Below are 19,018 nucleotides of genomic sequence, written 5' to 3' on the forward strand. Positions count from 1 at the left end.
CTAAATGACGTGAAATGAACTATCAAGCAAACTACTTCTAACTATGCAATTAAATCAACTTCGATAAAAGATTTGAGGTGAAAATAGGTAAATTTTTACCTGTACTAGTTGTTAATATCAAATTATACCAATTTATTATAATTAAATGAGGAATTGATGAGAGATTGTGTGTTAAAATTAAGTATATTTTATAACAATGATATGTACGAGACGTATTATGTGTATATTAATTTAATATAGATAATAAGCTTAAATTAAATATCTAATAAAATACATATTAAAAAATTTGATGCACTAAACTTTTCAAATAATTGTTTTTGAGTCATCGACAACTCCTATTCATTATATATATATATATATATATATTATTACATATATAAATTATAATCTAATCTGATTATGTACACCAATTTAATATACATATAATATGTCTCGTACATACTACTATCACAAAACTCAATTAATTTTAGCCGAAGGATAAACAATTCCCCTAAAGGAATATAGATTCATATTGTGTGAGTATTGTCTCTATCTATGATTTTTTCAAATTGAGAGCTTGTTATTATTATTATTTTTGTTATATTGTTGTTGTTGTTTTCGAGAAATTTAAATTGTGTGAGTATGGCCTCTTTCTATAAATTTTTTAAAGAGAGTTGAAATTAAAAAATTCTACCTAATAGAGATAAGTACATTCTTAATGATATTTTTCAAGATATTAAATGAAATTTTCTAATTGGGAGTCTGACTTTGGAGTCGTTTGATTTGTGGTATAAGATAAAACATTTCATGATTTATTTTTGTATTATCGAACATATAAAATTTATTTTATTTAACTTGATATAGATTCAATCTATAATTCAATGTTGAATACTTTATATTATCTCATCTAATTTGATATTATTTTAAAATAAAATAAATTAATGAAATGATTATAATTTCAAAGTTAAAATTCGAGATAATTTAGTTCGTACATCAAATGATGTTCACTTTTTTAATGTTTTTCCTAATATTTTTTTATAATGCACTATATAGTTAATATAAATCTTTTTGTTTGCCTTTCAATTTCAAGATATCGTGTATAAAGAATATTTTAAGACAATTGTATTTTCTTGTTCCCAATTTTAGAGAAACACGTTTACTGCCCGCGTACTTTACTGTATATATTTAACACTCCGGCAATTTCCTCCACCGCTCCTTTAAAAACCCTCGCCGTTCCTTAAACCCTCCGATTACCTTTTGTCCTTAAAATTCCTCTTCTCGGCACTGTATTGTTATGGGTGGCACTCCGACAATTCAGTATGTCACTCACATTGAGTCTTACGTTAGCTCTTCCAGCTCAGCAGCACAGCAGGTATGTTGTTCTCTCTTACTTTCATACAATTTCAGCTAGTCACGAAAAGTGTACAAGTATCTAATTGCACTTGTTTATTTCGCGTTTGCAGGCTGCAAGCATTGATGCAATTGCTCGTCTTGTGAAGAATGACCTGTTAAGCTTAGAAACCTTGGTGGGTGACTAGTAAGATTTGTTTTTTTATGCAATTTGCTTACTTAATTGTTTTGCTAAGCTAAATTTTGTGGTGTGTACATATAGGTCAGGGAGATGGAGATGTATTTGACCACTACAGATAGTATCACTCGTTCAAGAGGTACCCTTTCCTTTTTCTTTCATCTTTTGGTTATTGGTACTAGTTTTGATAATTGAAATATTTGTCGGAAGGATTTGAGTATTTTAGGATTTTTCTGAGTTTTTTTTTTTGTGGGGAAGGGGTAAATTAATCCATTGACAAAGAATTGGTAACTGTAATTGTACTCTCTTTCAATCAATTATTATAACGCTGTATTAGACTTGGATAGGACCAGGAATGAAGTTGTCAGGGACAAGGTTCGAGTGGCCCCCCGTTTGAGCATTTTAAATGTAGACTAGTTGTTTATGTTCACATTATTCTGCACCTTTTTTGATTCCAGTGTTTGGATAGGGATGTTTAAGAGTGCCGTGTACTATCTACTATTTTTTTGATATTTAGAGAAATTTCATTCGAAAGAGCAATTGAGGTAAGATGTACCACCCTCTCCGTAAGAGTATACATAGTCCAGAGAAAGTGAGACGCTGAGAAAACCGATAAATCTGTTGGGAACTTATTGATTTGTTATCTACTGTGAAAATTCTGAAATCCTTGCTTAGCCAAGTGGGGATTTAATTAGAGAGACATCATGTGTTGCAAATTTGTTCATGTAACAAATTTGCATTCGGGTAATTATGAAACTCAATTTGTTGAAAAATGCCAGAGATGCCGATTAGCTATTCTCTTGAACCATAGTAAATATTCATTATCGGTTCCCAGTAACATTGTGTATGTATTTATGTCATGATTAGTAGTGGCTGTAATGTGAGCAGTTTTGCATGTCCATGGAAATTTTCCCATTGTTGCCAGTGCCTTGCTTGAGGTGTGTTTAAACCTTATTAGTAAGGTGCAAAACACGATGACGAGTTTGTCTTGCTTAGTCGTACGAAGATGTTCGTCTATCACCCACAGGGTTTGTTTTGAAGAGAAGTACTGAACACTAACTATTTAAGTTGGTTAGAAATTTTCTCAATTTATTGTCCCCATGATTGTTGTTACTGTTTATAGATATCACTCTTGAATTTCATTTGTATTTTTTATTTTTTCCGTTTGCGCCCTGGCAATAAAACCTGTTGCTTATTTGCGCTTTATGCTGAAAGCTCTGGTAGATCTATACACATTTGCTATTTTCCTCTGGTAGAACTATTTTTTTCTCCGTAATTTAAATTTTATCCTTCCTTCTATTCCCTTTGATCTTCCAGGTATCCTCTTACTTGGAGAACTATTGATGCAACTAATATCGAAGCCGTTGGGTGATACCGCAATAAGCAGCTTGATAGAATTCTTCACAGAGAGGCTGGTGAGCTAGCATTTTAGGTTCAGGTGTTTGCCTTATAAAGACAATATGATAAAAACAAGATACCAGCTAATGCCCTTATCTGCATGTCCTTTAGTTTGTACCTTGTATCTGTACCAAGTTAGTTCATTACTGGTGAACTGCTCTTTTCAGAATAGGAACTTATGATGAAAAAGTTTGTCTTATTGGTGAACTAAAATCTTAAGGCTTAAACTTATGAAATGGATTTTATTTGATTTTCTAAAAAATCTTGAAGCTCAACTACAAAGCACTCTTAAGCTTCTAATAGGAATATATCGTATTGTTGTACTATCCGTCCAACAATTTGGAAAAATTCAACCGCTGTGCTCACCATGTATCTTTACCTTTTTGTATATTTGCTTTTTAATTGGTTATCATCTTAGTTCTCTGAATAGATGATACTGTACTTGTATCAGGCAGATTGGAAAGCGTTGCATGGTGCCCTTGTCGGTTGTTTGGCTCTACTAAGGAGGAAAACTGATACTGGTATGATCAATAAGAGTCAAGCAAAGGCTGTTGCAGAGTCTTATCTGAAAAGCCTGCAGGTGCAGTCCTTGGGGCAGCAAGACAAGAAGGTATAGTGATTGTACACAAATAAATAAACTGTTCTTTCTACACCTGTTGGAAGTATCTTCAGCTAAGTGAGTTTACTCTGTCTAATTTTTGCAGCTTTGCTTTCAAATATTGGAATGCCTATTAAATCGCTATCGGGATGCACTTGTTTCACTGGTAATAGCTTTTAATTATTTTCAGTTAATGCTATTTGATTTTTGTGATAATTATAGCACGACTGTTTGGGTAAGCAACAAAACAATACTATAATTTAAACTACTAGCTTTCCGTACCTCTTTTTTTTGGGTTGATAAAGCAAAAGAGTTCATTAATACTACTCCAAGATGATATTCTCTTTATTTGTAAATTGTAACAATAAATAAGCCTCTTTACACCAAAGTACTAAAGAAACAAAGAAAAGTTATAATATTCCTCCATTTGTCTAAGCCTTGTTGAACAAGCATAGTCTAAGCCTTGGTGAACAAGCACAGTCTAAGCCTTGGTGAACAAAGTTATCCTTACCCAGTGAAATAGTCAATGTGCATGTAATTTGGCAAACAGTCATAATATTTTTTTTTTTGACATCCAATGGCTTATACGTCTTTGTTTCTAGCTCTAGCTGCTTCAATTTTCAGTTACCCTTTTAAATACATTTTCTTAAATTCGTGATTAGGCCAAGGGGCCTTATAACAGTATAATTTGAAGGGATTGCGTATCTTCTTCACCTGAGAAACATGCAGTCCTGTAGATATGTGGTGCTAATATCTTACCAAACTTATATAGCAGTCCCCGACATTCCATTCTGTTGTTATTTCGAGTATGGTATATAGTTTCTGTTTACAAGCCTATTACTCCCTTCCACCTATGTATTTGTTTGCTTTAGGATCCTTAACATGTTTAATTTTGATGTTTGGATTGTGACCACCTAGGGTGATGATCTCGTTTATGGAATCTGTGAAGCTATTGATGGTGAAAAGGATCCACAGTGCTTGATGCTCATATTTCATATTGTTGAACTGCTGGCACAATTATTTCCCGAAGCTTCTGGTCCATTGGCGAATTTTGCAGGGGATTTGTTTGAGATTTTGGAATGTTACTTTCCTATCCATTTTACCCATGTGAGATCATTGAATTATAATGCCCATCTGCCTTTGCATTTTTTTTTAATCATAACCGTAGTGGTGTCCGGGCCAGCTTGCGTGCACCTCGATTAATTCCACAGAATACCTGCCACCTCCCATAGCAACATGTACCAGGTAGTTCTGTCCACCAAGCCTGGACAGATGAAAAGAAATCATCTAGTGTTTTTGTCTCTTCTGAGATTTGAACCCGAGACCTTATGGTTCTAACCCACTTAATCGACCACTACCCTTGGGAGCTAAAATGCTGATGAATAGGAAATTGTGTTTTTCCTTTATTTAGGAAATATATATCTGACTATGTTAGTTGCCTCAACATTTAGTGAAGATAATTTTAATAGATCTCCCTGGAAAGCTATAGTTCTAACTCCTAAGTATGGCCTGGTAATTAAACCAAAAAAAAGTGATAGTGCTATCTTGTCTGACATCAAGAGAAACTCCTTTTTTTATCTTGTAGTATACCATATTTATTCTCTTTGGGGTTGATGATACCATTCAAAAACAATGTTTCTAGTGATTGAGATTCCAATCTTTTAGTATACCTTACCATTCAAGCTTGCATTTGAAGGGGTAGTATAAGCAAATGACTTCATTATTAATAGCCTTATACTTATGAGAAAGTAGCTAATTTATCAGGTACTTTAAATTACAATTGTGTTATTTATCTTTGATAATTGATTCAAAGTCATTATTTTCTCTCTTCCACCACCCTTTTTTGTACTTTACAAATTTTCATTTGTCTTATTCTTTGGAATATCCAGCCTAAGAGTGATGATGTTGATATAAAGAGGGGGGAACTCTCAAGGGCCCTAATGGTATGCCAATTTCTTATAGTGCTTTTATTAAAACCAGTCCTAAAGCGTCTTTTATAATTGATGTTATGCTTTGTATCTTCATACTAAAAGCCCCAACAAGTCAATCCATTCATGGATCATTAGGTCAAGGTATTTGTTCTGGAGTTCACATATGATCCCCATAGGTCCCCAAAGATTGACTGTTCCTGCGAACATTAGACATGATTTTGTGAATCTCAAGAAAATGTAAATATTAATAAGCTAAGTTGAGTTGCATCACTTTGGTTAACATATTTTCTAGTTATGGGGTATCGATTTTTTTCTAGTTGTGGCTAAGTTTTAAAACAACTGATATTTTTTCTAGTTGAGAAGAGATTTTTCTTCTTCCAACTTTTCTGCAAGAGATTAGTAGCAGTATTTGCAAGCTTAATTCTGGGGAAGGCTCACATATGGTCCACAATATATGTACTAATGCATAGTGATCTGATGTGTCTTTATTGCTGAAGTGGCATTTATAGAGATATATGTATGTGCAATGAGTACTTGGAAAAAAAATGAACTTATGCATGTGCAATGAGTACTTGTTAAAAAATTGAACTTATGCATGTGCAATGAGTCATTTTCCCCTCCATCTATCCAAAAAACATAAATAAAGTCTTTCAAAATTTAACTAAGCAATGTATGCATACATTGAAGCTTACAACTTTTGTAGATCTTAGCAATGCTACTTACTTAGGGTCTTCTTAATTTTTGCTTACTCCATATAACATAGCATAGGATAGAGCTGTAAGAATTTCTGATTCAATCTTGATGCCCCTCGAGAATTGACTGTAGGTGCTGATATATGGTTCTCTTCCATAGAGTGCTTCCACTGGAGGTGTATCCTTTTAGTTTCTGGATAATAATATTCTCTTTCATTCAGGGAATAAGGTGGTTTAGTAATAAAATTGTTACTTTATCCCCACCAAGGAAGAGTGTTATTTGAAGCTTGAGATGGTTTCCATTTAAAAATTAATGTGTTAATGAATTGATCAACAAGGTCTTAAAATTTGTATCATGCTATCTTCGTCTAACTCTCTGGATGGGCACAACCTGGTCCATCAACTGTTGGGCAGGTAGTTCATGCTAGTCCAAGACTTTGCAGTTATTCATTGGCTAAGAGGATTTAGTTGAATTAGTAGTTGGAACCTCAATCTTTTAACCTTTGGGCTTCAGATTTGTTTACCACTACTCGTCTTTATTTTATTTGTTTAAAGCGTTTATGCTGAAGAAATTGAGGGATGTGTGATTTCCGTAGCGAAGTTCTTGATGAGGTTGGGAGAGGCTTCCTATAAAGTTAGGAGATTATGTGCAAGCCTTGGTAGTAGGTATTGCCCAGTAATATGATAAAACTCTTATATATGGACAATCTGATTGTCTTTTACATTAAATCTTTTTTTGGGAGAACCTCTTTTAGCATCGTGGACTCATTGTCTCTTGCTTTGGTTACTTTGCTCTTTATTGGCACATAGACTTCATTGATGTTAAGTTATGCTTCTTATTATTGATACGACTGCACTTTGGACCAATTCTTAGTAGGTGTGAGGTTCTTGAAATTGAACGAGTGGTATATGCTTTCCAAATGTTAAACTGAAGGGCCTATTCCCATACATAGGATATCTTAAATTATGAAAATTAATCGTGTAGTGCCATAATTTGATCTAATGTGTTTGTCTAGAAAGGCGATAGAGATAACATGCTATTCACGTTCACATTTTATTGTTGTCTTTTCGTTTTTCACATCCCTTTTACATATATTCAATTAGCAATATTAGATACTACAATTTTTGGAACTTTTTCCTTTCAGTTCCTTTACCAAGTTTTTGGTTTTTATTAGATTCTAACATCCTTTTGCTGATTTCTAGCTGGCATTTGCTTCGACACCACTTTTTGAACCCTCAGTCATTCCATTACTTCTTGACAAACTATCTTCTTCTCTGCCGTCAGCAAAGGTTAGTTCCAACGATTGCAATTTGTTCCATGTTATTAGTCTTTGGGTTGATAATGTCTTAATTTTTAAATAGTTTCATGGATTCTTGTGCGACAGGTGGAATCTTTGAAGTACCTTAGCTACTGCACATTGAAATATGGCGGTGATAGAACAGAAAAATACACAGAATCCCTGTGGTCTGCATTAAAAGATGCACTATTTACTTGTCCACAATCCACTTTGTTAGTGGATTCCGATCCAATTGATGGATTAGGTTTTCATGAGAGTGAAATTATGACACAGGCCATTGAACTTCTTCAGGTGCTTGTTCGACAGCATAATGATTCATTCTTGAGTTTGATTCTGGGTGATGGGGATATACGCACATTTCTGAACTCCTTTTCCCACTTCAACGATTTTAATAGTCTTTCTACCCAATACAAGCAGAGATTACATGCAGTTGGGCATGTTCTTTCTGTTTGCATTAAAGCTTCTGGATCTTCCTGCAATAAAGTTTTTGAAAGTTTCTTTCCTCGGTTGGTGGATGCTTTAAGGCTCTCGGTTGAAAATTCCCACGGAACTGTTCATTCAGCTTTGGATGCAAACTTTAACTTTGGAGCCTTGTATCTATGTGTTGAACTCCTTGCTGCATGCAGACAGCTGGTAGTCAGCTCTGATAAAATCACTTCAGCTCCTGATCTAGCACGTGACTCTTGGTTCCAGATACTTCATAGTTTCTGCACATCATTATGCAATGTTTTCTTTTGTCTCATTCGAACAAGTTGTGTTGAAAGCACTTGGAATGCTTATGTTTATGCCGCAGGTAAGTGCTTCTCTTTAACAAATGAATTTGTTCTGGAACTGAGCTGTTTTCTTCTTTATACTAAGTCATATAAGTAAAATGGTGTTCATTGTCTTGTCAATTTTCTTATAAATCCACTATTGGTCCTCCCAATTGCTCTTCCCTCTAAAAATGGAGCAAATAAGATGCTTTGATGGCTGGTACGAGCTATTGATAGTTCAAAATAGATATACACGCGCTGAGGGCTTTGTTCTGATGGGAAGAGCGCAACTGAGTGATACGTGGATTAGGCACATGGTTCAAACTTGTTACAGACAAAAGCCTAGTATTAAGGTGGAGAAGGGCAGAGAGGTGAACCCATAATCCGCCGAGTTCCGAACCGTGCTTCACTAGCAATTGGGGATTTCTTGTTTTTTAAAGAAAAATAGATGCATACAAACTTTTTGTTGTTGGCATTAATTAAAATATGTAAACAAAGTGGGCACTCCACCTGATAGAAGCTCAACGTTCTCCGTATCTGTAACATTAATGCATCTATTTATTGCTGTCAGCACCGACATATTATTTTCCTTATCAAAAAAGTGGACCTTATTAGATGTGTTTCCCTAGTTGTTGCCCATGAGTCCCTAAGTAATGTAGAGATTTTACCTGTTAAAAATTGATAATGGAGTAGAGAAAGAGCTGACCTGCTACATAATTTAAAATTCTCTTTCTTCGTTGTTGCAATATCAAAATAGGTCATTGGGTGTGATGCAATCTGATGCTGTTAGTTCTTCCGCCTTGTTGGGAGAGTGCATAACTTATTTTAGGTTTTCTTCCTCTTTTAGGAACTTGCCCTCACTTTGTCTTATGATCAATTGAACCCGTTAAGCTCGTAGTGAATTTGAGTTGCTTCTATGCTTATTGTGTTCTGCTAAGTGTAATTTAATTGTTTTTGAGTGAAGTCTTTTCTTTTTTGTGTTCAATTTGTAGTTAAAGGTTTGGAGATCTTGGCTACATTTCCTGGAAGCTTTATTTTAGTCTCAAAGCTCATGTATGAGAATATCTTGCTGACTTTGACGTCAATCATTGAATCTGATTTCAACAAGAAGTTTCTATGGAAGGCCGCACTCAAAGCACTAGTGGAGATCAGCTTGTTTGTCAATAAGTATCCTGAGGACGAGAAGGCAGCTAGCTTTAACAGTATTGTCAGGCAAAAGATTGTTTCTCTGATATCTTCTGTTGACTTAAATATGCCCCAATCGCTCAAACTGGAGGCCATTTTTGATATCGGATTGACCGGGAAGAGTTTCATGCATAGTGTTGTAAGCGAATTGGAGAAGACTATATCTGCCAGCTTAACTGAGATTTTTGTACGTGTACTAATTGAAACCTCGAGGCTGTTATTAACTTACCACATGCATTGTCTGTTTAATTTTGGGGCATTGTAAACCCTCCTGTTACAAGAAATGTCATGTACTTGTGTCATTCTTAAGTCAAGTTCGCTAGTGTGCTTCTTCCAGTCATGTGCATCCTACTTCAATACTTTGGCTTGTTTAGTATATATCTAGGAGTATGTTTTCCATGAAATCCTGCTGCAACTAACTAAACTAGTGATAAAACACTTTTTTCTCTTTCTGGCATGTTTAGTACACATGTAGGTGTATGCTCCCATGAATTCATGCTACAAATGACTAAACTAGAAATGGAAGACCTCGCTATTGAGCGCATCCCCCCTTTCAACTCTCTGTTTCCTTTCACTAACATCTTGACTTTATATTAACAGAACATCTTTCTCTTGTTGCAGGTCCATGGAGATCGGCAGTTAGCTGGATTGACAGCTGGGCTTTTGGAATGTTATTCCAATAAGGTACTTCCATGGTACGAACTCAATCTCTACAATCTCGCTTTTATTAGCTTTCCATTCTATTCCATTTCTGTTCAAGTTATTTCTCCTTATTGCATTCTCTATTATGATGCATCCTCGTCTGGCTGTCCAGTAATCTCTGTTGATTTTTCTCATGTGTGATATTTGATGCAACCCAGTTTCACATTGGTTCACTAGCTTGCTTTTCCACTTATGCTCCCAGAAACAAAAATATTTATAAAAAATGGGTTAAGGACGGAGAACAAAGGGAAAGGAAAGTGTAAAAAGTACATAGTATTTAGTTGCTCTTTTCTTGCCTTTATTTCTGTAGTCACAGTATTCACAGTTTCCTGTACCTCGGAAATGCTTGAGCAAGTCTCACACCCTAACAAAAGTATCTTCTAGTTGTTCCATTTGGCAGGTGGAGTCAACCTACATGTAAGTAAGTCGAAAGATAATTGGATTTTTTGTCTAGCAGTTGGGCTTAATGAGTTAAGTAGCTCAATATTTTTCTAGGTTTTGCAATGTTCTTGAGCAAAGGTTGGATTTGTATTTTTTGGTTGCCTCTCAGGTTCCATGGCAATGGAGGTGCAGATGAAGTCTCTTTGAATTTTGCGGTTAATATTTTCGCTAAAATGGAAAATAGCACATCTTTGAGTCTAGAAGCAAAGGGAAAGGTAAGCATAGCATATTTTTTCATTCCGTTCTCTTTGGGTGTCTTGTTCTATTTCAAGAAATATTTGGCTTTCATCTGATTTTCCCACAAGCTCAATGAGAAATGTGCTTTAAAACATACTATAATTTACCTTAGGAACTTCTGGGTGCAACAATGGGTGCAATGAAGCAAGCTGTGATGGGCTGTTCAGTGGAAAGCCAGGAAAAGGTTCTTCAGAAAGCTATTGATGTGATGGAAACAAGCTCCTTTTTCCTTTCAAAAGATCTGGTTCTAGTAACCGATCTCTTTAACAAGAAAACTCAACTTGGTCAGACTTCTGAGGGTTTGTCATGTCGAGACGAATGGATTACTTCACTCTTCGCGTCAGTTGTAATTGCATTGCGTCCTCAAACTCAGATACCAAATATAAGATTCTTATTACAGTTATTGGTGATGACTCTCCTTGAAGGTCATATTCCCTCAGCTCAGGCCCTGGGTTCTTTGGTTAACAAACTTCCTTTGAATATATCAGAAGACTGCAGTCTTGAAGAAGTTATTGATACGCTATTCAAGAATGTAATGTGGTGCAACATTAGTATTGGCAAAGAGGGCAATGATGGTGGTGCAGTTGATATGAGTAACCCGAGACTAATTAATCTGAATAGTCATGCTATTGTTGCATTAGCATGGATAGGGAAAGGTCTGCTTATGCGGGGTCATGAGAAGCTAAAAGATGTGACTATGACTTTATTGAGTTGCTTAGTTTCAAATGAAGATCAGGGAAATTTGCTTCCTTTTAATGATCAAATGAAAGATCCCCCAGAGCACAAAGTGCTCTGTCTCAGAAAATCAGCTGCTGATGCATTTCATATTCTTATGAGTGATTCTGATGCTTGTTTGAACAGAAATTACCATGCAATCATTCGCCCACTTTATAAACAACGATTTTTCAACATTATGATGCCTATGTTCTTATCTGCAATAGTAAAATGTGATTCATCCACTTCAAGGTACATATAAATATAGTTGAGAAGTTTTCTTTTGTTTATATAAGTGGAGCTTCACACACTCATTTTCTGTCTGGTTATGGTGGAAACTATAATTTACTGGTTCTTGGTTTGACGATGAAACATTCAGAAGCCTAAGAATGCCAATAGATGTTAAGAAGCTTTTGGCGTCTTGGTAAAAAGTTTCTTGATTAATTTCCATGTCTTTTTTAAACAAGTCATTTTGTATAATCTTAATACGATTATCTTTAAGTAGTGTACTAAGTTAAAATGTAAGTTCTGCAGTAGGCTGTCAAATGCAGAAAGGGGTATTAGGTGCAACATATTACAGGCATAAAGTCCGGGTGGTGGGTGGGTGTGTCTTGTCATCTATGAAATTTCAATGCTAATCTGAAAAGAAAAAAAGCAGAATGAAAATACCAAGCTTGCTCATCATGTCCCATTCGTTTACCTTGTTCTACTCGTGTATGGGTTGTTTCATTTGGATTTTCAAAGTACGCTAAGCCTTGTTGAATGTTGAACATATCCATGTCAATGCATACATGAATCCCCGTAACATATGTTTCCAAAGTTTTGTTCCTTCCCAAATGAAACAAGGATAATATTTTGTTAGAATTTTCAGTAGATACATCGTTTTCCCTGATTAATGATTAAATAAGAGGACTTCTGTCTTAAAAGAGCTAACTGTGATGAGTTGAATTTGACTGCTATAGATCTGATTTAATATTAAGCTGTCTTGCCTGTTTTACATCCTCATTTTTCAAGTTAAATCGTCCTGCGATTTCAGGTGTTTTCTCTATCAAGCTTTTGCACACCTGGTATCTGAAACTCCTCTTGCTGCTGTTGTTGGTGATGCCAAAAAGGTGAGTGATCAGCACAATGACCACAACTATTTAGTTCTTATATTGTTGATGGTCAGACCTGAGGTAGATTGCTTATGATATTTTTCCTTGTATACAGGTCCTTCCTGTACTTATGGATTGTTTTCTTATATTGAGCACGGATGTCTCTCACAAGGAGATAATTTACAGTGTCTTAATAGTTCTCTCTGGAATATTAACGGATAAAAATGGTAAGAGCATTTGCTTATTTCTGTGAGAATTTCTTTTAGTTCTGAAAAGTTCATTGCTGCAGCATGTGCAAATTTGCTTATTGACCACCATCAGCTAAGGATTTGCATATTTACTGTATCATGCATATTGTTAGGTGTTCATCTTTAAGGTTGCATAAAGAAGTTAAAGATGTTGGCAATTAGCTTTTGGAAGTAACTTGAATAATCTAGAAGAGCTTCATTGGCTGCCAATTTTGTACTTGCTGAAGATCTTTCTATGAGATGCTAGATGTACTTTACTCTTTGAGTACGTTAGGATGATTTGGTTCGCAAAACTAGTTATATACTTACGAATCATAATATTAATGATATTAAGGTGATTAATTATCATTGTTCATTTTTATTCATTCTGCATTTGATTACTGCTTATATTTGGTGGTCCGGTTTACCGTGGGTATCTTATTTATCTATAGTAGTTAATGCTCCTTTCTTTCCGGTCTTTCCTACCCTTACTTTCTCGCTCTCATTATTCATATTTTTATATTGTTTTCGATATGCTTGACTCTATTGACCTATGTCTTGTTTTCCTTGTTTTTCCTCTCTTGTTCTTCTCTCTTAAGTGGAGGGTCTTTCGGAAACAGCCGCCCTACCTTTCAAGGTGGGGGTTAGGTCTGCGTACACTCTACCCTCTCCAGACCCCACATGGTGGGATTATACTGGGCCTGTTGTTGTTGTTGTTGTTGTTCATTTTTATTCATTATCGGATGTTATTTTAGTCACTACTCCCCATTTTGCACCTCCAAGGATCCTGGTTGTCATGTGAAAAATATTGTTTATGAAGTACTCAATCGTTTTGGAATTCCGCTACCTTTCAATACAAATGGTCTCTTCTAGACCCAGCCCTAGTGAGCTTGGCCTTTTCGTAACCATAACCATCGATTTTGATGGATTATCATCTACACCTGGTTCCCTACTAAAGTGATAGGTAATTTCTACATATAAGACCAACAATGTTGTAGGAGTGATTGTTGGACCCCTAAAGTTGAACACATCCACAAGATGAGTGTCTCAGAGATGCAAATGTTGAATGGATGTGTAGTCATACCAGATTGTTTTATTTTGTTTTTTCAAATTGGTCAAAAAATATTAGACAAGATAAAATATGATCACATTTAGCCAGCAGAATTTTTTTTCAAACAGAAGCGTTATTCACACATCTATCTACTACACCAAACAACTTCACTTATAGGAATTAAACTAATGTAGCAGTAACATAAAGATAAGTAAAAGAAGCACATATGGAGATTAGTAACCTCTGGGCATCGAAGTGGTCATAATGTATTTGGTCTGGAAGCCTGACAATTAGAATTCACGGATCATTTCTTTGTGTCACCTTGCACTAAGGCCATGCTAATCTTTTCTGTATTTCCATGAATGTCTTTGACGGGACATCATCAGGGTAAACTTTCTATTGCTAGACTTAAAAAAATCTTCTTTATAGTTCATGCTTTTCTAGTTTATTTCAGTCAGTTTGCAAGATGTTTATAGGTTGTAAGTTTTACAAAAGGGAACGATTCTTATTAGCATTTATCATGCAAGATGTATCACTATGTTGAATTCTTTGATGTAAACAATATTTTTTTGTTAAAGATTTAAAGAATAAGAGTCAATTCACTGCAGGAAAGAAATAGAAGTCTTAGACATCCCTTATCATTTTAAAATACAAATTTCAATATGTTTTTCTTATATTAAGTGAAGAGGAATATATATATATATATATATTTGCTTATATTTGGAAGTTTATGCTGTCTTTTTGTGTTAATTTTAACTCCTCATCTTCATTTGATATGCTACATTAGTTGTATTTTATGTAGCATTAATTTTAGTTTGGAAATTTGAGATTATGAATTTTGAGATTTACAATCAAAATAACCAATTCATCTCGAAGAATACTAAACATAGTCTTTTACACACTATCACATCTTTGTGCAAATAAATTTGAATCTGAGACCTCATGATTCTCAACCCACTTCATTGACCACTAAACCACACCCTTAGGTGTAATAGGGACCTTTTTTTTTGTTTGATAATCCTCTTATGAGTTATGACTATCTTAAGTCGTGAAATTGGAGAGTTTTGAAAGTGTATAGTTGAACCTGTACAATTGAGGAACAGTCTTTTATCCCTTATTTTTTTTGGTGCACCTGTTAGGTTCGTTTATGTATAGAAAGATTGAATGTCTTTTGTCAAAAACCATATCTTTCTGTAGGTTTTCTACCATTTGGTGTACTTCTTGTATACACGTGGTTTCAAACATTTAAATAAAATTATTACTTTATACAAAAAAGGTTAATCAGGTGGGTTTTCACGCTTTAATGTTAAATTTGGCATTCAATGGTTCTGTCATTCATTTTTCAACTGCTACTTTCGTTTTTGCAGAACAAGAAGCTATCGTAGAAAATGCCCCCATGGTTATCCGCAGACTTATTGAGCTCACATCCTATCCTTATGTGATGGTAAAAGTTTCTTTCCATTTGGGATTCTTGGATGCCCATTCCCTCCCCCACCTCCTCAAGAAAAGAAAGAACATAAAAAGAAAGATGCATAAAATCCATGTCATGAGATACTAGACTTCGGCTCATGGCATATGACTTTCTTTTTTGTTAAGTCAAACAATTATACTGAAGATGGGAGGAAAAATAGCTCTATCGTATAGAAGTGTTACACTAATGAGTAGAGAGCATAAGTAATTTGATTCTATACGAAAAATACTCTCTTTTGTACAAATTGAGACCTCATGTGTGCACCAAAACGAAACAAGGAACAAGGGGTTGTTCCCCATATGTATAAAATTATTTTTGTCCCTGCAAAAGATTTTTCTTACTTCTCTTTTCTTTGCGCACACCACATGTGTGTGCTAATAGAGCAACCTCTATCGCCCTTTGTCTTGCCCCTCCGTAATCTGAAGGTTCAACTGAAGAGTCCTGGCGTTCACATTACGTAAATGTTCATGCTGTCTACCTGACAATGTATAGGATATTGATGGTCCACATCTTTGTCCAAGTTTTTACACGAAATACCAAGTGGTATATGTAATTCTCTTTTTTCTCAAGTTTTCATCTCTCAAAACGCTCTATATTCTTAGTGACGTGAGGATAAAACAGATGGATTTTGAAAGCCAATTCCTCACTAATCAAGAGCTTGTTATAGTAGGATTTCATTGAAAATAGCTCACTACTCCCCATTTTGCACCTCCAAGGATCCTGGTTGTCATGTGAAAAATATTGTTTATGAAGTACTCAATCGTTTTGGAATTCCGCTACCTTTCAATACAAATGGTCTCTTCTAGACCCAGCCCTAGTGAGCTTGGCCTTTTCGTAACCATAACCATCGATTTTGATGGATTATCATCTACACCTGGTTCCCTACTAAAGTGATAGGTAATTTCTACATATAAGACCAACAATGTTGTAGGAGTGATTGTTGGACCCCTAAAGTTGAACACATCCACAAGATGAGTGTCTCAGAGATGCAAATGTTGAATGGATGTGTAGTCATACCAGATTGTTTTATTTTGTTTTTTCAAATTGGTCAAAAAATATTAGACAAGATAAAATATGATCACATTTATGACGGGATAAAATATGAAAGGAAAGAAATGGAGATGCTATGAGAACAGATCAAACTCCATACAGAATTTCAGTACTTTCTATTTTGTATAATGTCGGCTGAATTTAAATGAACAAACGCGGTCAATTAGGATTCATATAACCGACTCCAACTTGTTTCCACTTGAGTCGTTGTCATTGTCGTTGTCATCTACTTCTGGCAAGAAATCCTGTAGACGTGCAGAAATGTGAGTCTCAATGCATACTACTAGTGTCAAAAAGAAACTGCTGTACATACCACTAAATTTTTTCCATGCTTCCAAAAAGAATAACGGAGTGGTGTTTTCTGCCCTGAAGCCTCCTGGAATCCTAAATTTTTCCATGATTACCTTGTTCCATGGAGCCTGCTTCTTTATACCAAATCTCCATAAACGTCTTTCACCCAACACCACCCCAACTCCTTGAAGTCATAAAAATTCCTGCTGAATCTAATAAAAAGTTCTTCTAAATTCTTTCCAATTTACATGTGAGGTCCCGAAATTCCATTCTGCTTGGTCTTTGCTTTATGTCTCTGGGGACAAGCCGGGATAGGTCGTGGGAACTGGGAAGAGCTCCTTCCTTGCAATTAAGCACCATTTGTTTAGTAAAATTTGGTGAAGTCTTTCATGAAATCATCTTCAGTCCTGTGGCCTTTCTTAATTTTGACATTTTAAAAAATTAGCAGGTGATTCGAGAGACTGCAATCCAGTGCCTTGGTGCCATGTCGGAGCTGCCACATGCGAGGATATATCCCATGAGAAAACAGGTTGGTGTTTTGTAGTGTGAAATGTAATCATGATTTGATTATACATCATTTTATCAGATCGGTCCTGAAAAATTAATTGAAGGCCTAACAATGGATGCAATCCCGTCCCGCTCCGTCTCATCCTCTACTTCATTGCCATCCCTACTCAAGCTTACATGGCTTAAGTTACTTGACTGTTTTAGTTAGTGTTCATGCGTTTCAATGAGCTGCTGCTGTGTTCTGCATCCGCTTGTCCCTTCATGATCATGTCGTAAGATTGCAGTGGTCCTAGTTTGCATCCCTGAGAACCTGAGTGCTTTCATTTCGTATAAATTTATAATATGTGCATACATGATTTTCATGAATTCTTCAGTGGTAAGGTTGTAATTACTAATGGACCTAACATGATCAACGTCAAGTTTGGATTTGTTGTTGATCTTCAAATTTTTGGGGAAGTGGCATGTGTATCTTCTAGAAGAATGCCACCACTTACTTATCAGGAGTACGAGATATTCTTCTCGTCTTTTTCATGAAGCCTGGATTTCAACAATGTATCTTTTCGTATTTAGGTGTTGCAAGCTATAACCAAAGCTCTTGATGATCCAAAGAGGGTTGTTCGTCTAGAGGCAGTCAAATGTCGGCTAGCTTGGTAAGAGATTATATTCTTTACATTAATTATATACACATTAACAAGTTGAAACCTTATATTTTTGTGGGGTTTTGTTAATTCTTAGGGCTTCAATTGCATCAAGGAGTATTCACTTCTAAAAAGCACGCATCAGACCACCTTGCAAGCCTGGTTGGGTAATATCTATATCACGTGTCATCAATAATTACCTCAACTCACCAATGTATAAGTATTGGGCACATATTATTGCATAAATATGGCATGTGCGGAAATTCGTTACTTCGGATGTTTGTGACTTTTGATCCACTTCTTCTATACATTTTCTACCTTTGCAAGATGCACATCCTCCTATCAATGATCTGCTGTGCACTCTCACCTCAACAACCTAGTTATTGACCGCGGTTTCCACATAGAGTTTTGCTTACCATGCTTGATTGCTTTTATGCTGACAGGATTGCGTAGATAAGCAGGCTTGCTACTACATTCATGTGTTGCATCCTTGCATTTGGTATTCCCCTCTTGCTTCTGCTTGTATAGTAGCTTACTGATAGATCTGCAATCAGTCCTTGTTTTCTGTTTGTTTATTATTTTAATTTGGCCAGGGGGTGTCAAGACATGTTGCCAATGACATGGTCTTGAAATTTCAATATGAGGAAGTGGTCTCCGTAGATGAGGGGAAAACCCGGGGTCTTGAGCGGTTGCTCTTCAATCGCAGTTCTTGCTTATGGAACATCCAGCAGTCAACTCAGCCATCAATTGCAGTATACTTGTTTGACAAAGGAATAGTCCCAGGTTCAGTGACTCAACATAGGAAGGGGCAGCGGTTTTATTCCCCACCCGTGTGAGAGAGATTAACTGGTGATGCATCAGCCTTAATGCTACAATGACATCCCACCTCCCCTCAGTTGGATGCATAGGAGCAAACTGTAAATGAAAATTTTACCGGCTTTTGTAAAGCTTGGAACTTGTTACTGACATGAATGTCATTCCACAACTGGGGAACCGTATTGAACCGTTATGGCTGAAACTATTTGCTTCAAAGCTTGGTTCTACTACCCTCCATGGGATCCTATTCATTCAATTTCCTTCAACAAGATTCGATTGTAGTAATTTAAATCCTGGTGACACCATATTTTAGCACGTGATTTCTACATGATTAACAGTTGCGTTTATATTTACATTACCTCTGCCAAACTATGATTTGTCATATTAAACTTAAAACAATAATGTGATGAAAAAAGAA

General features: G+C 35.7%; 1 protein-coding gene across 4 annotated transcripts; it reads left to right on the top strand.

Moving 5' to 3' along the window:
* The first annotated feature begins 1,096 nt into the window (after positions 1 to 1,096).
* On the top strand, positions 1,097 to 18,953 carry LOC129894200 (MMS19 nucleotide excision repair protein homolog). 4 transcript variants are annotated; one of them, XR_008767641.1, is made up of 22 exons: positions 1,097 to 1,351; positions 1,443 to 1,505; positions 1,592 to 1,646; positions 2,825 to 2,922; positions 3,357 to 3,515; positions 3,610 to 3,669; positions 4,422 to 4,610; positions 5,393 to 5,446; positions 7,330 to 7,416; positions 7,512 to 8,217; positions 9,169 to 9,548; positions 9,983 to 10,056; positions 10,614 to 10,719; positions 10,854 to 11,707; positions 12,492 to 12,567; positions 12,665 to 12,776; positions 15,195 to 15,271; positions 17,088 to 17,168; positions 17,717 to 17,796; positions 17,882 to 17,951; positions 18,228 to 18,283; positions 18,378 to 18,953. XR_008767641.1 is itself a non-coding variant. In XM_055969763.1 (21 exons), exons 1-20 carry the CDS (start codon positions 1,274 to 1,276, stop codon positions 17,913 to 17,915), a joined length of 3,423 nt encoding a protein of 1,140 aa, XP_055825738.1. In that variant the 5' UTR covers positions 1,097 to 1,273; the 3' UTR covers positions 17,916 to 17,951; positions 18,228 to 18,953. The 4 variants fall into 4 exon arrangements, 3 of the variants coding, with proteins under 3 accessions (XP_055825738.1, XP_055825736.1, XP_055825739.1); XM_055969763.1 differs by having other exon boundaries at positions 18,228 to 18,953; XM_055969761.1 differs by lacking the exon at positions 18,228 to 18,283.
* The last annotated feature ends 65 nt before the right edge of the window (positions 18,954 to 19,018 follow it).

This window comes from Solanum dulcamara, chromosome 7, assembly GCF_947179165.1.
Source record: "Solanum dulcamara chromosome 7, daSolDulc1.2, whole genome shotgun sequence".
NCBI classification, from domain to species: Eukaryota; Viridiplantae; Streptophyta; class Magnoliopsida; order Solanales; family Solanaceae; genus Solanum; species Solanum dulcamara.